The sequence below is a fragment of the Nothoprocta perdicaria genome, unplaced genomic scaffold (genome assembly GCF_003342845.1).
Source record: "Nothoprocta perdicaria isolate Ctin4 unplaced genomic scaffold, notPer1 scaffold_0, whole genome shotgun sequence".
NCBI classification, from domain to species: Eukaryota; Metazoa; Chordata; class Aves; order Tinamiformes; family Tinamidae; genus Nothoprocta; species Nothoprocta perdicaria.
Genome location: NW_020454092.1, coordinates 9,445,186 through 9,459,597, shown reverse-complemented (window position 1 = coordinate 9,459,597; position 14,412 = coordinate 9,445,186). Strand labels below are relative to the sequence as shown.

Here is a 14,412-nt window from a genome sequence, read left to right as displayed (position 1 = left end):
GGTTAAATCTTCCAGTAAAGGATCTTCTAAAACACAGCAGAAAGAACTTGAGGAGATATAGCAGCTGCTATAACCAAAGCTCTCCAAGAGACAACTTGTTTGGTTCTTATTTGACCACCTAAGGTGACAACGAAAGAGGAATTTAAAGCAGTGCAATTATTTTCTTTCATGAAATTTCTCTAATGCAGCATAAGATCTTCTCAAGGTAAAATTTTTAATAGCATCCCTTGGTTTTGTCCTTCTGAGAAGCACTTTGCAAGAGATAAATGAGGGTCCATGCTTTACAAAGCACCTGGACTGCTCTCCACAAGGAAGCAATGTTACAGTCAGTACTGAACCAGCCTCACTGAGATTTTTTTTTCCCCTATGTTTGGGAAATTCAAGGGCCTCGCAATATCTTCCTAGGCATATGATGAGTTTGTCTCAGATAAACACAAAGGACTAGGGTAAACTCAGCTATCCACATGAAAACCACTGGCCAGATCTGTCAACATCTGGGACCAGAAACATCCTGTAAGTGCTGTTATTCTAATCACATCACAATAACCACTATAGCAGTAACAGGCTTAAGCTGGTGTTGCTGGAAAATGTTTCTTGTGGCTAGGGAAAGAAGTCTAACACGGAGGAGGAGAGGAGACTACTCCTCTACATGGGGCCCTGGCCAAAAATGCCTACTGAGCTGCTGCCTTGTCTGCAGCACTCCCTCCTGAGCTACCTCCCTCTGTAATAGACCTTAAACTGTTTTTTCCTATCCCTCAGGAAAGCCAAGGTGGATGGGATAGAGATGATGGGGGCATCACCCTTTCCCCCTACCATCACTGTGGACTTTGCTGCAGGTCTGCATGCTGATTTTTCAAAGGCTCTGCCTTTGCAATGCCTTTTTAGATGATGGGTGACCGTGACTGTCATCACATGTTCTGGAGAGTTTTTCTGAAAGGTCTGAAGTCCTCTGGTATTTAATCATCTGAGCATCTCAGTTCTCTCACCTCATTTTCCTTCCAGTTAATGTGATGCAATGAATTATACCAGAAATTATGTATGAAATACAGCAGAGGGCTGTGTTGCCATTCAGAGGGACCTCAGCAGTCTGGAGAGATGGGCATCGAGGAACCTCAGGAAGATCAACAAAGGGAACTTCAAAGTCCTTCATCTTGGGAGGAATAACCTCATGCACCAGCAACAAACTGGGGCTGGTCTGCTGGAAAGGAGTCCTGCAGAGACCTTCATGACAAAGGCAACCAACAACATCCAGGGCTGCATGAGAAAAAGCCTGACCTGTAGGCAAAGGGACCTGATCCTCCCCTCTACTCAGTCCTGGGGAAGCCATGTCTGGAGTTCTGTATCCAATGYTGGACTCYTCAGCACAAAAGAGACACGGAGCTACTGGAGTGAATCCAGCRAAGGAGAACCAAGATGATTAAAGGACTGGAGCATCTCTCTTGTGAGGAAAGGCTGAGAGCGCTAGGGCTGGTCAGCCTGGAGAAGAGAAGCCTTCCCAATAAAAGTCCCACCTCAGTCACTGCTCAGGAAAACCATGTCTCCCACCAGGGCAAGCTCAGCCCAAGCAACCTCCCATAGCCCTGGGCCAGGCTCCAGAGCAGAAATGAGATCCTGTGCCCAGTGAGGACACTAACCCYGAACCAGTGTTGGCTACAGGTCCCAGCTGGGTCTGCGCCAGTCCCCACCACCCTCCCAGAGGTGACATTTTTCGTTGACTTAAAAAAAAATCTCAACTTCTAGAACGATGCAAAGAGAAGGGAAAGGCATTTTAATGACTCAGAAAAAAAATAGAGGTAAATTTAAGGAACTTAAAGCCAGAAACTTATTTTGCTGATTTTGAAATCTCATTCTTAAAGCTTATCTTATACGAAGCTGGAAATAAAACTGCTGCCTTTACAATCCGTTAAGGAAAAAAGATGAGTTGAACAACAGCTAATGCAACCAAAGARAAGTTTGCTTACAAAAAAAAACCTTATGAGAACATAACCTTCAAGAAAATAGATAAATACCTTCCTACATACTCTTGCACAATGAAGTCAGCCTCCTGCATTGTCCATGACGAGAGCTTCTGCAGCAATATAATATATAAATTATGCCTATAGATCTTCATTAAGCTCATTACCAACCTTAGCTGGAGATTATATTTCTATAGGTCAGCCTCCACAACAGCAGGTCTAAGCTTTCCTTAACCTGCTTCAAGATAAACTCCAGCAACAGCTGAGACTTCCTTCAGCAGCAGGTTCAAATAGACAGACAAGAGCCTCCCATTGTTCTATACAGGTTCTCATAGCTAGCACTGTTTTGGTTTCCCATCTCATTCCAAATCAAGGAACCAGGAGGAGCAATGATTGTTCTGAAATTGGACATCAGAGCTGTATGTGGCCTTGTATCTCAGCTAACTGCATGGAAGAAAAACTCCAGRGACATCAGGACTCCACAGAATCAGGTCCTAAATCTTTGATCCTTTCAAGAGTGCACTTGGAAAGGATGAAAGTGCTCCATGGATAACGTGGTGGCTGTAAAACTGCAGAAATAATGTCTGATTTTGCAAACCAACCTTCCCCAGCTCAGCAGGAGAAGCTCCTGGCTGGCTGTCAGCTTGCTTGATGGAAATCCTGCCAGGCTGCTGGTGCATTTCAATTAAATACATCCGCCCAGCAAAACTTTATGATGGCACCTGAAATGATGAGCATGATCATAACAGCAACCGAGCAGGCAGATCAGGGGGAGAAGTGACTTCTAACAGGTGATGATGAGCAGGTGGGAAGAAGTAACGGTATCAGGTGGAAGAGAAATGGGAACAGACCTGTGTATTCCCTCAGGCAAACAAGGGAACCTTCCTGAAAGGTTGCAGGACATATATGAAATATTTCCTGAAGGGTTAATATATATGAAATATTTCCTGAAGAGGTTGCAGGATCAGCCCCCAGCCTCATGTTGGCACTTCATTTACAGCATTGCCTTCCTGTTCATAATGTTCTCTTTGCAACTGTGAACTGCAGTTTTACTCCCCACCCTGCCCCAGCATTATGGCAATGGTTTGGAATATGGAAACATTTGGAAAGGGACAATTTGGCATCAGGAGTCTAAGAAGCAGATTCAGATGACATSCTAAATGTATCTTTTATGAGTTTGGAATGATTCCTTTAAATTAAACTCAGAGTATGTGACGGCTTTTGGTAATGCCGCCAGTAAGGAAATAAAACATAAAAATAAGAAAAAAWCAAGAGAGACTTTTGAGAACACGTGCTCTGGAGGATCGCATCCTTTGGACACCTTGCTTTCCCTCCTACCACTCGGAGCTGTGATGCACCAAGTACTTCCCAAGGAACGTGCTTCAATAATGCTCAATTGTCTCTTCACCATATATGCCCTCAAATCCCAGCTCGCTTCCAAATTCAAGGCTTACAAAAARATTAAATGCTCCAATAATTTTAAATTGTGTCTGCTCAGTGCTATTGGAGACTGTCAGTTCCTTCCATTTGGGAGTCTTTGTTTTGTTTGCAAGAAGGAAAGAAATGCTTTTTATTAATGGTTCAAATTGGAAGCCAGTCAGACAGCATCACAGCAGAGTGATTCAGCAGCCTCGGAGCTGATTCACAGGGTATCATAAAGCAGGATGAGGAAAACAGCAACGCTTGGAGGGGAAAGAACCCCCATAAAGAACGATGGCAAGAGACTAACACCAGAAAGGAGCCGAGGGAATAGTCCTCAGTTGGCTTCTGAAGAACAGGTCAAATAATCTAATACAGAGGTTTCAATGCCCTTCATTCCCCGCTGAGTCGCAGGACTCAGCTGCCCAAACCAGCTACCACAACTTAATAAATGGCTCTACATCAGCTGAACCACATTAAGGGCTTCCATGGGCACAGTTGCAGCCTGTTGTCATTTATCTGAGACCACAGTCCCCTCCTGGGGCAAGAGCCAGATGCTATCTCACAGTAAGCAGGAGCTACGCAGAACTACTGTTGCAGGTTCATGAGCATTTAGGACAGTAAGCAAAGGAAAGTCTGATGTAGTGAGTCTGTGAGTTACAAATCAAAAAGTGGAGTTTTCTCAGCTTTATTTGAGAAGATTCCCTCCTGCAAGGCAAAATGTTAAAGCACCAAAGAGTTCAAGCTAAACAAGATCCTTTGCAATGTCCTGAAAAGGGACAGAAATAATAATGTGCTTCAATAATCTCCTGAATCGCAACATCAGCGACCACATACGACCAATGAATGCCAAGTCCAAAGAGCAAATCATCAGTAAAATCCACACACAGGGAACCTGCAGATCCTTCTGTCAGCCCTTTTACAAGTTAGGCCATACCTGTTAGAGCTGCGGCCTTGCAGGGATAGAAGAAGGCAAGGACTCTCTTGGGAGTTTTACTGGATCAGCAATGGTTGAATAACTTCTGAGCAGAACAAGAAATCACAGCTTTGTGCAAGTGAGAAAAATCAGACAATTGTATCACAATTCTGCTAAAATAGGTACATGCAAAGTTTGGTAGAGAGGTATAAAAGTGGGGGAAAAAGAGAAGTCTCTTATGCCATGGTCTCCTTTAGGAGGCTGAAAAAGATGATAAAGAGCATCCTTGTTTAACTCACTGCAGGATGTCCGGAATTTTATAGAAACTGCTGCAATGTGTCTCCCAGTGGGGAACAATTGAAGCATAAGATGAGAAAACAGCCATATTCTAACCTGCAGTGGCAGGCACTGAAAGGAAATGTTCAATAAAGGCTTGGAAGGAAGATGCCAAATAACTGGCTAAATTTCTGAAACAAAGTGTAAACCAACTCTCTAATTGTGTCTAATTAAAAAATATCATCATTCTCTAAAAACATTGAAGGAAAAATGCGGATCAGAGAGATAAATGGCAGCATGTGTATCTTGTTCAGAAGTGTTCTGGGAATATTTTACCCTGCAGCATTTAATTCTCTGTTATTGCATCTGGGCCTGGAGGTGAAAGTCATAAATCAGGACCATTCATAACATACAATAAGGGGTGAAATAATCATAAGGAAAGATGCACGATGAAATCCTTTGCGACTGTGTAAAACTTCCAGTCCTTGGCAATTACATGAAAAATTTTCTGCCTCTAACTTCTATTTTTCCCTGCTTCCTATTCTTCCCTGTTCCTTTCCTTAAATTCCATCCTCTTCTCCCCACATCTCCCACTTTTGCTGCCAAAGGGCTTGCCCTCCACCCTCTTCCCTGCTGCCTTAAATATATGTTTAAGACAAAATCATAGAAAATTATTCCCTGCTTAGAAAGATGAGCAGGTTTTAAATTACACTATACTTACTTGTAAGTGCTTTTAATACTAGAGAAGCTTTCCCAGGGAGTTTTGATCTGATTTCAGGTTCCCTATTGCTTTTAAAGAGGGCTATTTTGTCCCATTTAGACAGTAGCTACATTTTAAGTAATAAAGACTGTAATGCAATAAAATAACTCCAACCCCACCCTTTTCTTTCCCACCCATCTAATGAGTTAAAAAAAAAAAAAAAAATCCCAGCCCATGATGTGTTAGAGTTTTGTTTTCTGAGTAACGAGACCAATCATGTTTCCTCTGCCTGGGGTCTCTCTCTTCTCTTCTTGMAGGTCCTCTGGATCCACACTGACATAGAAATATCCCATGATGGAGAAAACAATGCACACAGCAAAGAGGAGAACAGTGAACAAGACAAATTCAGCCCACTAGGAAAGAAAAAACAACAAGCGGTCAGGGGACCCCAAACTCCTCCAAAGAAATTATCTCCATTTCCAAGTGCTTTTTAAGGAACTGGAAAAAAGTTATTTTTCATCTTCCAAGATTGCTCATATGAGAAATTTTCTCATCATCCTTTTGGATAGGTAAAAATTACCCTGGGTAATTACAGGGTAAACCCACGTAATTTTAATGAATTACAAATATATATACACCATATCTTGAAACAAACTAGTTAGATCAATGGGAAGCATGCAAGACACCTCTGGGACACAGTCTCACCTTACATCTGAACCAGAAACCAGCTGCAGTTTGTACCTTCACGCCAGCACTCCAGAACTCTGAATCCCTGGATTAAGCAACAGCTGCCCCACAGCCCTTGGATGGCAAAGCCTTGTGTCTCAGCAGCACTGCAGGCTGCTGGCCCCTAGGGAGCCTCACAGCCACACACGTACAGTGGCTTGTCACAATGCTCCAGGGTCTAAATTAAGGYGGGGGAAACACCATTAATGGGCAAACAGAGCCCAGGCTGGGGGGTAGCTCAGGGCAGGGCGTCACTGCTTGGTGTAGGTGCCTGAGGCTGTACAGGGAGGCGAGCTGGACATAGGCTTGCTGGGCTAACGGGGCATGGTTATCAAAAAGCACCATCCAGGACCCGTCTTAACATGTTCCGAGAGCCCAAACCCTACCTGTGCCATTGGTGCAGTCTGGGCAATGACGAGCACGAAGGCGTTCCCGAATGCCACGGTGAGCAGCCAGCCGGCCTGCAGCACCGACTTCATGCTGGCCGGGGACTGAGAAGAGAAGGGTCAGAGGATATCGCGCTGTGCCCTGCTGCCCTGCAGCTTTTCCCCGTGATGTTGAGCTAGCTAGAGGCATCCCTGCTCTCAGGCAGGATGGAATTTCCTCTGCAATTAAACCCTATATCTGGGTGCAGGGGGCTTTCAAAACAAATTGAGGAGGACAAATGAAGGAGGAAGGGATGCTGCTGTTGCAGAGCTGGTCCTGCCCAACCCCAACTCTACATCATTTAAAACTTTAAGATCTAGAAGCTCAGGAACCCAAGCTTGCATCTTAGACCCAGGTGCCCTGTAGCTGCTCTCCTTGGGAGAAGAGACTGGATCTTAATGTTAAACTTTCTGCTAGACTAGTTTTCTGCAACCCGCATCAGGCCGCTCCACTGATTAATTGCCCTCATTAATAAACATCTGTACTCTACTTGAAGGATAAATTTGAGTAGCTTCAGCTTCTTGATCCTGTAATGTCCCAGTTCTCACTTCTCAGACAGCCTAATTTACCACAAACAAATTACACATCCTCATCACCCCTTGCTCTTTCATTGCAGGCTTGGATAGGCTAAGACTCCTCTAGTCCCTCATCTTAAAGCACATGCCAAGCCCCCAGATCATCCTGTAGTCTTTGGGCTACTTTTGCCTTGTTGTCACTGTAAAACATACACCAAAAATATTTGACTGAGAAAAAACCTTCATATTACAGAATTCAAGTCTTTCCCATTAAAAGTATATTTTATCCTCCTGTGTTCTCTCGCCGTTCCAGCTTTATCAGAGAAGTATAAATGGGAGCAGGTATCTTCAGTGTATGAGTAAGTTTAGCTTGAAGGCACCCAAAAAACTGTGTTATAATCCTACTTTTAGCTGAAGCACAGATAACATTGTCAGTAATCATCAGGCCAAATGACATACTACAAGTCGATGGCATATGCAGGAATAAACCCTGAAGTCTAATTGTAAGCCCTGTATCTTTATGTGCAGTACCTGAGAATAGGAGAAGGCCAGTCCCGTAATGGAGAACATCACTTCGCCAGCAGATATTAGTAAGTATTGTGGTAACTGCCAAGCCATATGGACGTTGTTGGCTTTGATATCTTCTGACTTCCATATCTGAAGGGCACCTCCAGATATCTAGCAAGAAAATAATGACACACTGATTAGTTGGTGAAAGATCAGATCCTTCTTAGACTGGATTCAACAGAGAATTTATCAAAATGAGTTTTAAGCAAATACAGAAGCCAAGCTTTGCCCTGTAAGCAGGGTCAGACCTCTGCCACATTCAAGTCTATTAACGAGACAGATTGATTCCTACTTCACAGAGCAGAGGTGACAGCATGGAAGTGTCCCAGCAAGTGCATGTGCCACAAGAGATATGCAAGTTATTGCAAAACAGCAAAGTTACCTTGCACAGCCGGGTAGGGAAAGGCTCTTCTGGTACCTGTACAGAGACAGTGACTTACTGCTTCTCCCTCCAGAGCCAGAGGAGGACAAAAGGGTAGATGTTCATTGCACCCAGGTAGTCGCTGCTCTTATTTCACCAACATTGACCAAGACTCTGGCTATAATGGTGACATCCAATCCAACCCCACTCGGAAACTCCCAGAGCAGCAGAGATTGTCCCAGATTAAATGTATTCATCTCGATGTAGCAGCTGTACTCCTTTCTGTTTGCCTTCCTTGATGTAATTAACACAGTCTCTGATGCAGGGACTGTCAGAGGCAGACAGAGATTTGACCAGTAGCCAGGAAAACACTAGGCTGAAATAACTCCAGACAGAAAACCCCATGTTTAAGGAGGGTACTTGGGAAAACGCAAGCGATGTTTACGAGATGTACTTAATCACCATGAACGGAGGCAGATCAAGAAAGTGTATTTTAGAAGGCTAAAAGGGGTGAGAGGAGAGCTATGCATTGCTCTTTAGCCCATTAAAAATGTCACAAGTATAGTACAATAACTAAGGAAAGCTGGGTGGGAAGACAGCATCTTCATGATTTAAGTATTACAGTTCAGCCACATTAGCAAACTAATATATTACATCTTGGTTCTTTTATAAAGCACTCCCTGCAGAGCAGCAGGGCACAGTACAAATCATTGTAATAATTAAAAGTGATCTTGGCCTGAAGCAAATTAACTCTCTACACAAAGAGGAAACTACACGACAAGAACTGAAAAAACAGAGGGCCAAAGTGATTGAAGGACAGGGCCTGGAGGAATTGAGTCACAGAGCCACCTCCAAGCAGCCAGGGCCAGAAGGGAGTTTTGCAGATGAGACTCATGGCCTTGAACCCCTGCCCATGTGGACAGGGGTTCAACACATCCACTTCAACTAGCCCAGACTCAGCTGCATGGGCAGGAGCTCTGGGGCAATACTCTTGGTTTAATGTTCTTAACACAAGTAATAAATTCAGCTCCTCATCTGGCAAAGAGGTCTGTGGCCATGAAGGAGAGGTTGGGTCAGCATCACTTCAGGGGCGCATATGGTTTATGTACCTAACTCTCTACACTCACAGATGGCAGCATCTGTCTCTTCCCTCCAGGGCTATGCACCCTACTCCAGCTACAGGAGTGAAAAATATAGATAAGTGCCAGGTGCTTTGCAACTATATTTTTTTCCTGCTACGTATCTGGACTCTGCAGACAGGAGCAGCTCCCATTAATTGCCCAGTGGGGAGGTGTTGCTGCCAGGGAGCAGTTGACAGCACTTGCTCATCACAGCACAGTAGCCAAAGCCCCTGAGGGCAGCTTAGCCACGTGCCCTGTCAGACCTGGTTTGCCTGTGTGTCTGTGCAGTGGAAAGGTTAAAATGGGAACTAAGCTGACCACATTCATCTACATGGCTTCTGCCAGCTGGACCAGGGCTGCAGAAGTGTGCCTGGAGCAGACAAAGGATCCACACCTCTCAGCACTATCAGACCCCATCAGGCCTGGCTCATTCAGAAAATCACTGCTTGACTTTGCACTGCAGTCCCAAAYGAGCTCCCAAACGAGCTATGTAGACATGGTGAGAGGAGGAATCTCACTAACCTGCCTCAGCACTTTTAGCTCTTCTTCCCCCATACCTAACACACCTTCTGAACAAGGCTCAGAAGGTCAGACTTCAGAGCAGTAAGTAAAGCCTGCAGATGCAGAAAACTGTTTTCATATTTTTTTGAGGTGTGAAGTGCCTCCAGGTATAGCATTTTAAAGACCAAAGCAGCATTAGCTGGAGTGTTACAGACTGTCTCTAACAGCTCTTTGCAATGTGCGGTGTCAACATCAATTCAACAAGAATGACGTAAAATGAGCACAAACCATAGATGACATAATTTTCCACAGAGCATTTCCACCAGGGAAAAGATCTTGATCTGACCACATCACAATGTAAGGCAGAGTACCTGCTCACCCCCTTTGCTTCTGTAACTACCCAAACCTTTTACCAACCCTCATATAATGGTCTGCTTTTAAACAGCTACTGCCCGGGTGTCGCAGAGCGTAGAAAGCTGTAGAAAGAGCCCCAGTGCGAGAGCGTTGGCAGAGACCAGAATGGACGTGACCAGCACGGCACCATCAGAGGGCCACTTACATTAGTGATGACAACGGTGTACGACGCGCCGAAGTCGAGCAGCCCTAGGGCCAGGGCGAACTCCCCCGCTTCAGTTACACACCTGCCGTTATCGTATCTCGACACGAGAACAAAACACAGAATTTCCTGGTTAGTCTCAGCCAAAGAGCACAGAGCAGAGCTATCAGGAAGGCCCCTATGATGGACCTGGAGGACGTCCTCATGTTTATGTCAGTGCATCGCTAGAGCTCTTGCTGTCCTTTCCTTCCAGAAACACTTACTGATTACAGTTCACCCAGTGACCTAAGTAACTGCTGGCATGTTTTAAATGACCTATGTTTCTTCCTAGCACTGATTTCTTCAATTTTTTTCCCAAGTTTATTTTCYTTCCAAAACTTTTCTCCACTTTTTCAGGAACTGTCGGCCAGAGAAGTGAGCCAGGCCCAGGCAGCCTTCAGGAATTGACAGACGTGCACCCACAGATCATTTAGAGTTTTCCTTTCAAAACAGTAAATTAGCCTTCATATTAGTTCTTCTGGTTTTGAATGTTTAAGATGGCACAGGGTCTCCGCAGCACTGCAACAGTGGCTGCTGCATCCTACTAAATTGCAGCAATAAATTTCTTGGATGGAGTCAATGCAGGGGGAAGCCATAAAGCTTGTTTTGAAACACTACTGAGGCCAGAAATACTCTGCGAGAGCCAACTCCAATGCTGCCAAACCCAAGGCCATACGGAGCTCCTGTCTAATGAGTCCAGGCTGCAATGCCATGTGATGTTACTTGATATTACCAGACCACATACCAACACTTTATAGCATGAATTATGAATTAACCTGTTTCTAAGAGCATCCTACACTAACAGCTTGGATCTGGAAGAATATCAAGATAGAGCAGGTGTCACATGGCAGAGGGGACTTTTTTTATCTCCTACTATACTCTGCTGAMACACAGCATCAGCCAATCTCTCCTCTTCAGTCCACCATATAATGTGAATAAAGGTTCACAGAAAGTCAAGCCTGGTATTTCTTCAAAAGACTTCTTGGATACCCAAGATTTCCTAGACCTGGATCTGACAAAATGTGGATCATGCTTTAAACAGAATGTCAATATAGTCATTAAATGCAAGTACAGTTTTAAGCTTTTCCCTTACTAATTTATCTTAACCTAGCCCAAGAATAACAGACATGGGAAAACAGCTATCCCAGACACTGTTCAAGGCCTGAATCTATCCACCTACATACAAGACACAGATGCTGATCTGCTGTCCTGTGGCTTAAAGCCCTTGCAGACTAAAGGCAGGGTACTTTGGGGCACACACACCAGCTCCTGCTCTAGGAAGGGCTGATACTTCTACATTTTTTGCACACCATATTTACAAATATTTTACAACCACACACCAAGATAGGATATCTTATTTTCCTTTTGCTATTTGCCTGAGAAAAGCCCCAATATACCCAAAGAAAGGCTGCCACAAAGATCTTTAGCACAACAAGAAAAACTTACTTGTCCCTCTCTAGCAGTGTGTACTCAGAAACGCTGTAGTTTTTCTGAAGAGCAATAAACTTCCTGTTGTTGATGGTGAGGTTCACATCTTGGCTCAAACCGTTAATGAATCTGCAAGGAAAGCATATTGCACCAGGGTGTTAGGCATGGGAGCAGGAACATCATATGAAACACTGTTAATTCATTGTTAACATCCTCATTGTTGATATGGAGATGGGGAATCTCTGAAGATAGTCAAGTTTTTATGGAAAAAAGAGCATCTTCTTCCTGAAAATTCATTACAAAATTTTGAAGGGAAAGTTTCAGGATTCTGTCAAAATTGGTCACATAAAAATAAAAATTGTTCCKAACTAGGGACATAAATCAAATCTCGAAGGTGGTTGGTAGGAGCAGTCTTCATAAACATAAAGCAGYGAAGAAATATTGTTCTCCTGCTCCTATCAAGAGATGCTTTGGGATATGTGAGTCAAATATTGTTTTATACTTAAAGGTCTTTTCTCCTCCCCCCCTCCTTTTTTTTTCCCCAAGTTTTCAGCTTGCTGAAAKCCTCAGAGGTCATTTGGAACCCCTGTTTTTCCAAATCTCTGCAGGCTCCCATGACCCACGTGATGCCATGCTGGAAGTAACCATGACCCCAGTGCGAGAGCAAGGCTGCACAGCTCAGCACAAGACCACTCAGGGAGCAGCTCAAATTTGGCAAGTACAGCAGCTGGCTCAGCAGAGCCCAGTGCCCAGCTGAATTGTTTACGAGGATGTAGATCGTTGCTGTATCTGATTTAGTAGCCATTTGTGTACGAGGCAGGAGGGGATAAGTGAACACCATGGGCTGGCTGATTTGCAGAGGACAAAGGACAAGGGCTCTTTTCCAGATTGCTTCTTCACTTTCTTTCCCAATGAGATGGGAAACAGGAGAGAAACAAAGTTATCACCCTTGCAAGGGAAGAGATCTTTCATGATACCATCTTAGCCCAGATAGGCAAAGCAATACAGGGTAATAATGTTCAGTTGTGCATATGAAGGTGGGATGTAACATGCTGTCAGCCTCAGCAGCTGACACCTGAATCTTTCTTGCATGAGAAACGTGGATTGGATTCCAACCTGAGAACATCTGGGTTATGTTATATACAGTTCGCATTAGACAAAAGCAGTTCACCTCAGCCCTAAATGCTCAAAAAGCAATTCCTACCTTACTGCTGCCAAACCATTTTCTGGCTTTGCTTCCAAGTCTGTAATCTAAAGAGGGGAAAAAAATCAAGCACATTTATTAATACTGCTGTATAAACAACATTTAGCAGAAAATACTAGTGTCTGTGGAATTGTGTATGTGTTGCAGAGCCCATGGAAGTTAACTGGACTCTTACATCAGGTCACAGAAGTGAAGTCCTGGCACAATCAAGCCAATGGCAAAATTTCTGTTGACTTCAGCTCCACCAAGGGCTTAAGATAAGATCATGCTATTTTTCTCTTCTCCTGTGTAACACAGGCTACAGGGTTCCAGCCAGTCACCCTTCTACATATAACACTCTCCAAAAAGAGTGTCCATCTTGATTAGAAGACAGAATTATCTGCATTAGTTTGTTCCAATGTTACTCACAGTTAAAMACGAGTGCCTTACGTATATAAAACCTGCAATTCCTAAGTAACTTCTACCTCTTCATTCTTGGCGTATTCACAGATTTCATGGAGTCTGTAGCCAAAAGAGACCCCTATATTACTATTAAAGTCATCACATTTCACTTGCTCTCCTCACCAGCTGGATAGCTAACAATATGATCTACCTTCCCTGGAGGAGGGCCTGTTGGTAGAAAAGGCTGAGAAGACAGTAAAGAGACAGTCCCCATCCTGAAGCTTGAATGTCACACCAAAATAATATACAGTGAGGTTCTCAGCTGCTAGAAATCCACAGCTGTGCCACGTTGACTGTAGCCAGCAGAGAATCTCAATGTGCTGCCCACCGATACAACCCAGGCAAGCCAAAGGCCTCTGGAAGGTAGATGTCTCTTAATAGTTTTGCTAGCTTTTTTTCCCCACTTTAGTGCTGATGTTAAACCCTGAGCTAAGACCAAAGATTTGGGATTCCAACATACCTATAAAATGCCTACTGTACTTTCAGTGCAATATGCTGATCCACCAATAATAAAATGTGCCCTAAGTAATAAATAGCCATAATGAATAATAAATGCAGAAGTAATGAATAATAAACAACAGCAGAATTTCTTTCAGAGGACGACACACAGGGATAAACTCTCAGAGCAGACAGGCCAAATTACTTTTCACTTTCATTGATGATCCCCAGACTCTGCAGTTGATTCTCTGTCTCCTGGAAGTCCATGAAGAGTCTCAAATTGGCTCCTTCCAGAAAAGTACCCCCAGATTTGGCACCTGATCAAATCTAGTAGTGAGGGAGGCTGGGGCGGGACATGGTTCACCCAGGGCAAGGCCAGTGACACAGCAGGGATGCTGGCATTGCCCTCCCTTTATCATTTATCCCATTAGGATCCACTTCTCGCCTGCTAGAGCTGAGAAATGATGGGCCAAGGGCAGCATCCCACAACACTGCTGTTCCCAAGCCCACACCAAGGGCAGGTACTGACTTAAACTCGGCAGGGCAGCACTAAGATGCACCTAACCTCAAAGGCAGCTTTGCTCCAGCCCATCTTGGGGCTTCTCTTCATCGATTGTGGCTAACTGCAAGAACTTTGACTACAACCTTGACTATAACGTCATAAATTTCACACCATGATGGTAGCATGGGCAGGTGGGCTTTTAAAATGCTTCTGAATATACACCAGACAGCCCTTTCTGTATGACTTCATCCCTTGGGAACCCATCCTGGTCTTTTATCACCGGCTATTCTACCACTGGCCTTGTAGTGCCTTTTTTTTTTT

The 14,412-nt window shown here is 44.1% G+C and overlaps 1 protein-coding gene across 2 annotated transcripts in view; it reads right to left on the bottom strand.

Moving 5' to 3' along the window:
- Positions 1–5,489: 5,489 nt before the first annotated feature.
- Positions 5,490–14,412, bottom strand: part of SLC15A2 (solute carrier family 15 member 2) — a 37,237-nt gene continuing 28,314 nt past the window's right edge. For both annotated transcript variants that reach the window (XM_026033590.1, XM_026033595.1), the window contains 6 exons: positions 12,711–12,757; positions 11,525–11,635; positions 10,043–10,139; positions 7,465–7,611; positions 6,379–6,483; positions 5,490–5,679 (listed from right to left, as the gene is read on the bottom strand). In XM_026033590.1, coding sequence (XP_025889375.1) covers positions 5,509–5,679; positions 6,379–6,483; positions 7,465–7,611; positions 10,043–10,139; positions 11,525–11,635; positions 12,711–12,757 — 678 coding nt within the window. In that variant the 3' untranslated portion in view covers positions 5,490–5,508. The remainder of the gene's footprint in view (positions 5,680–6,378; positions 6,484–7,464; positions 7,612–10,042; positions 10,140–11,524; positions 11,636–12,710; positions 12,758–14,412) is intronic.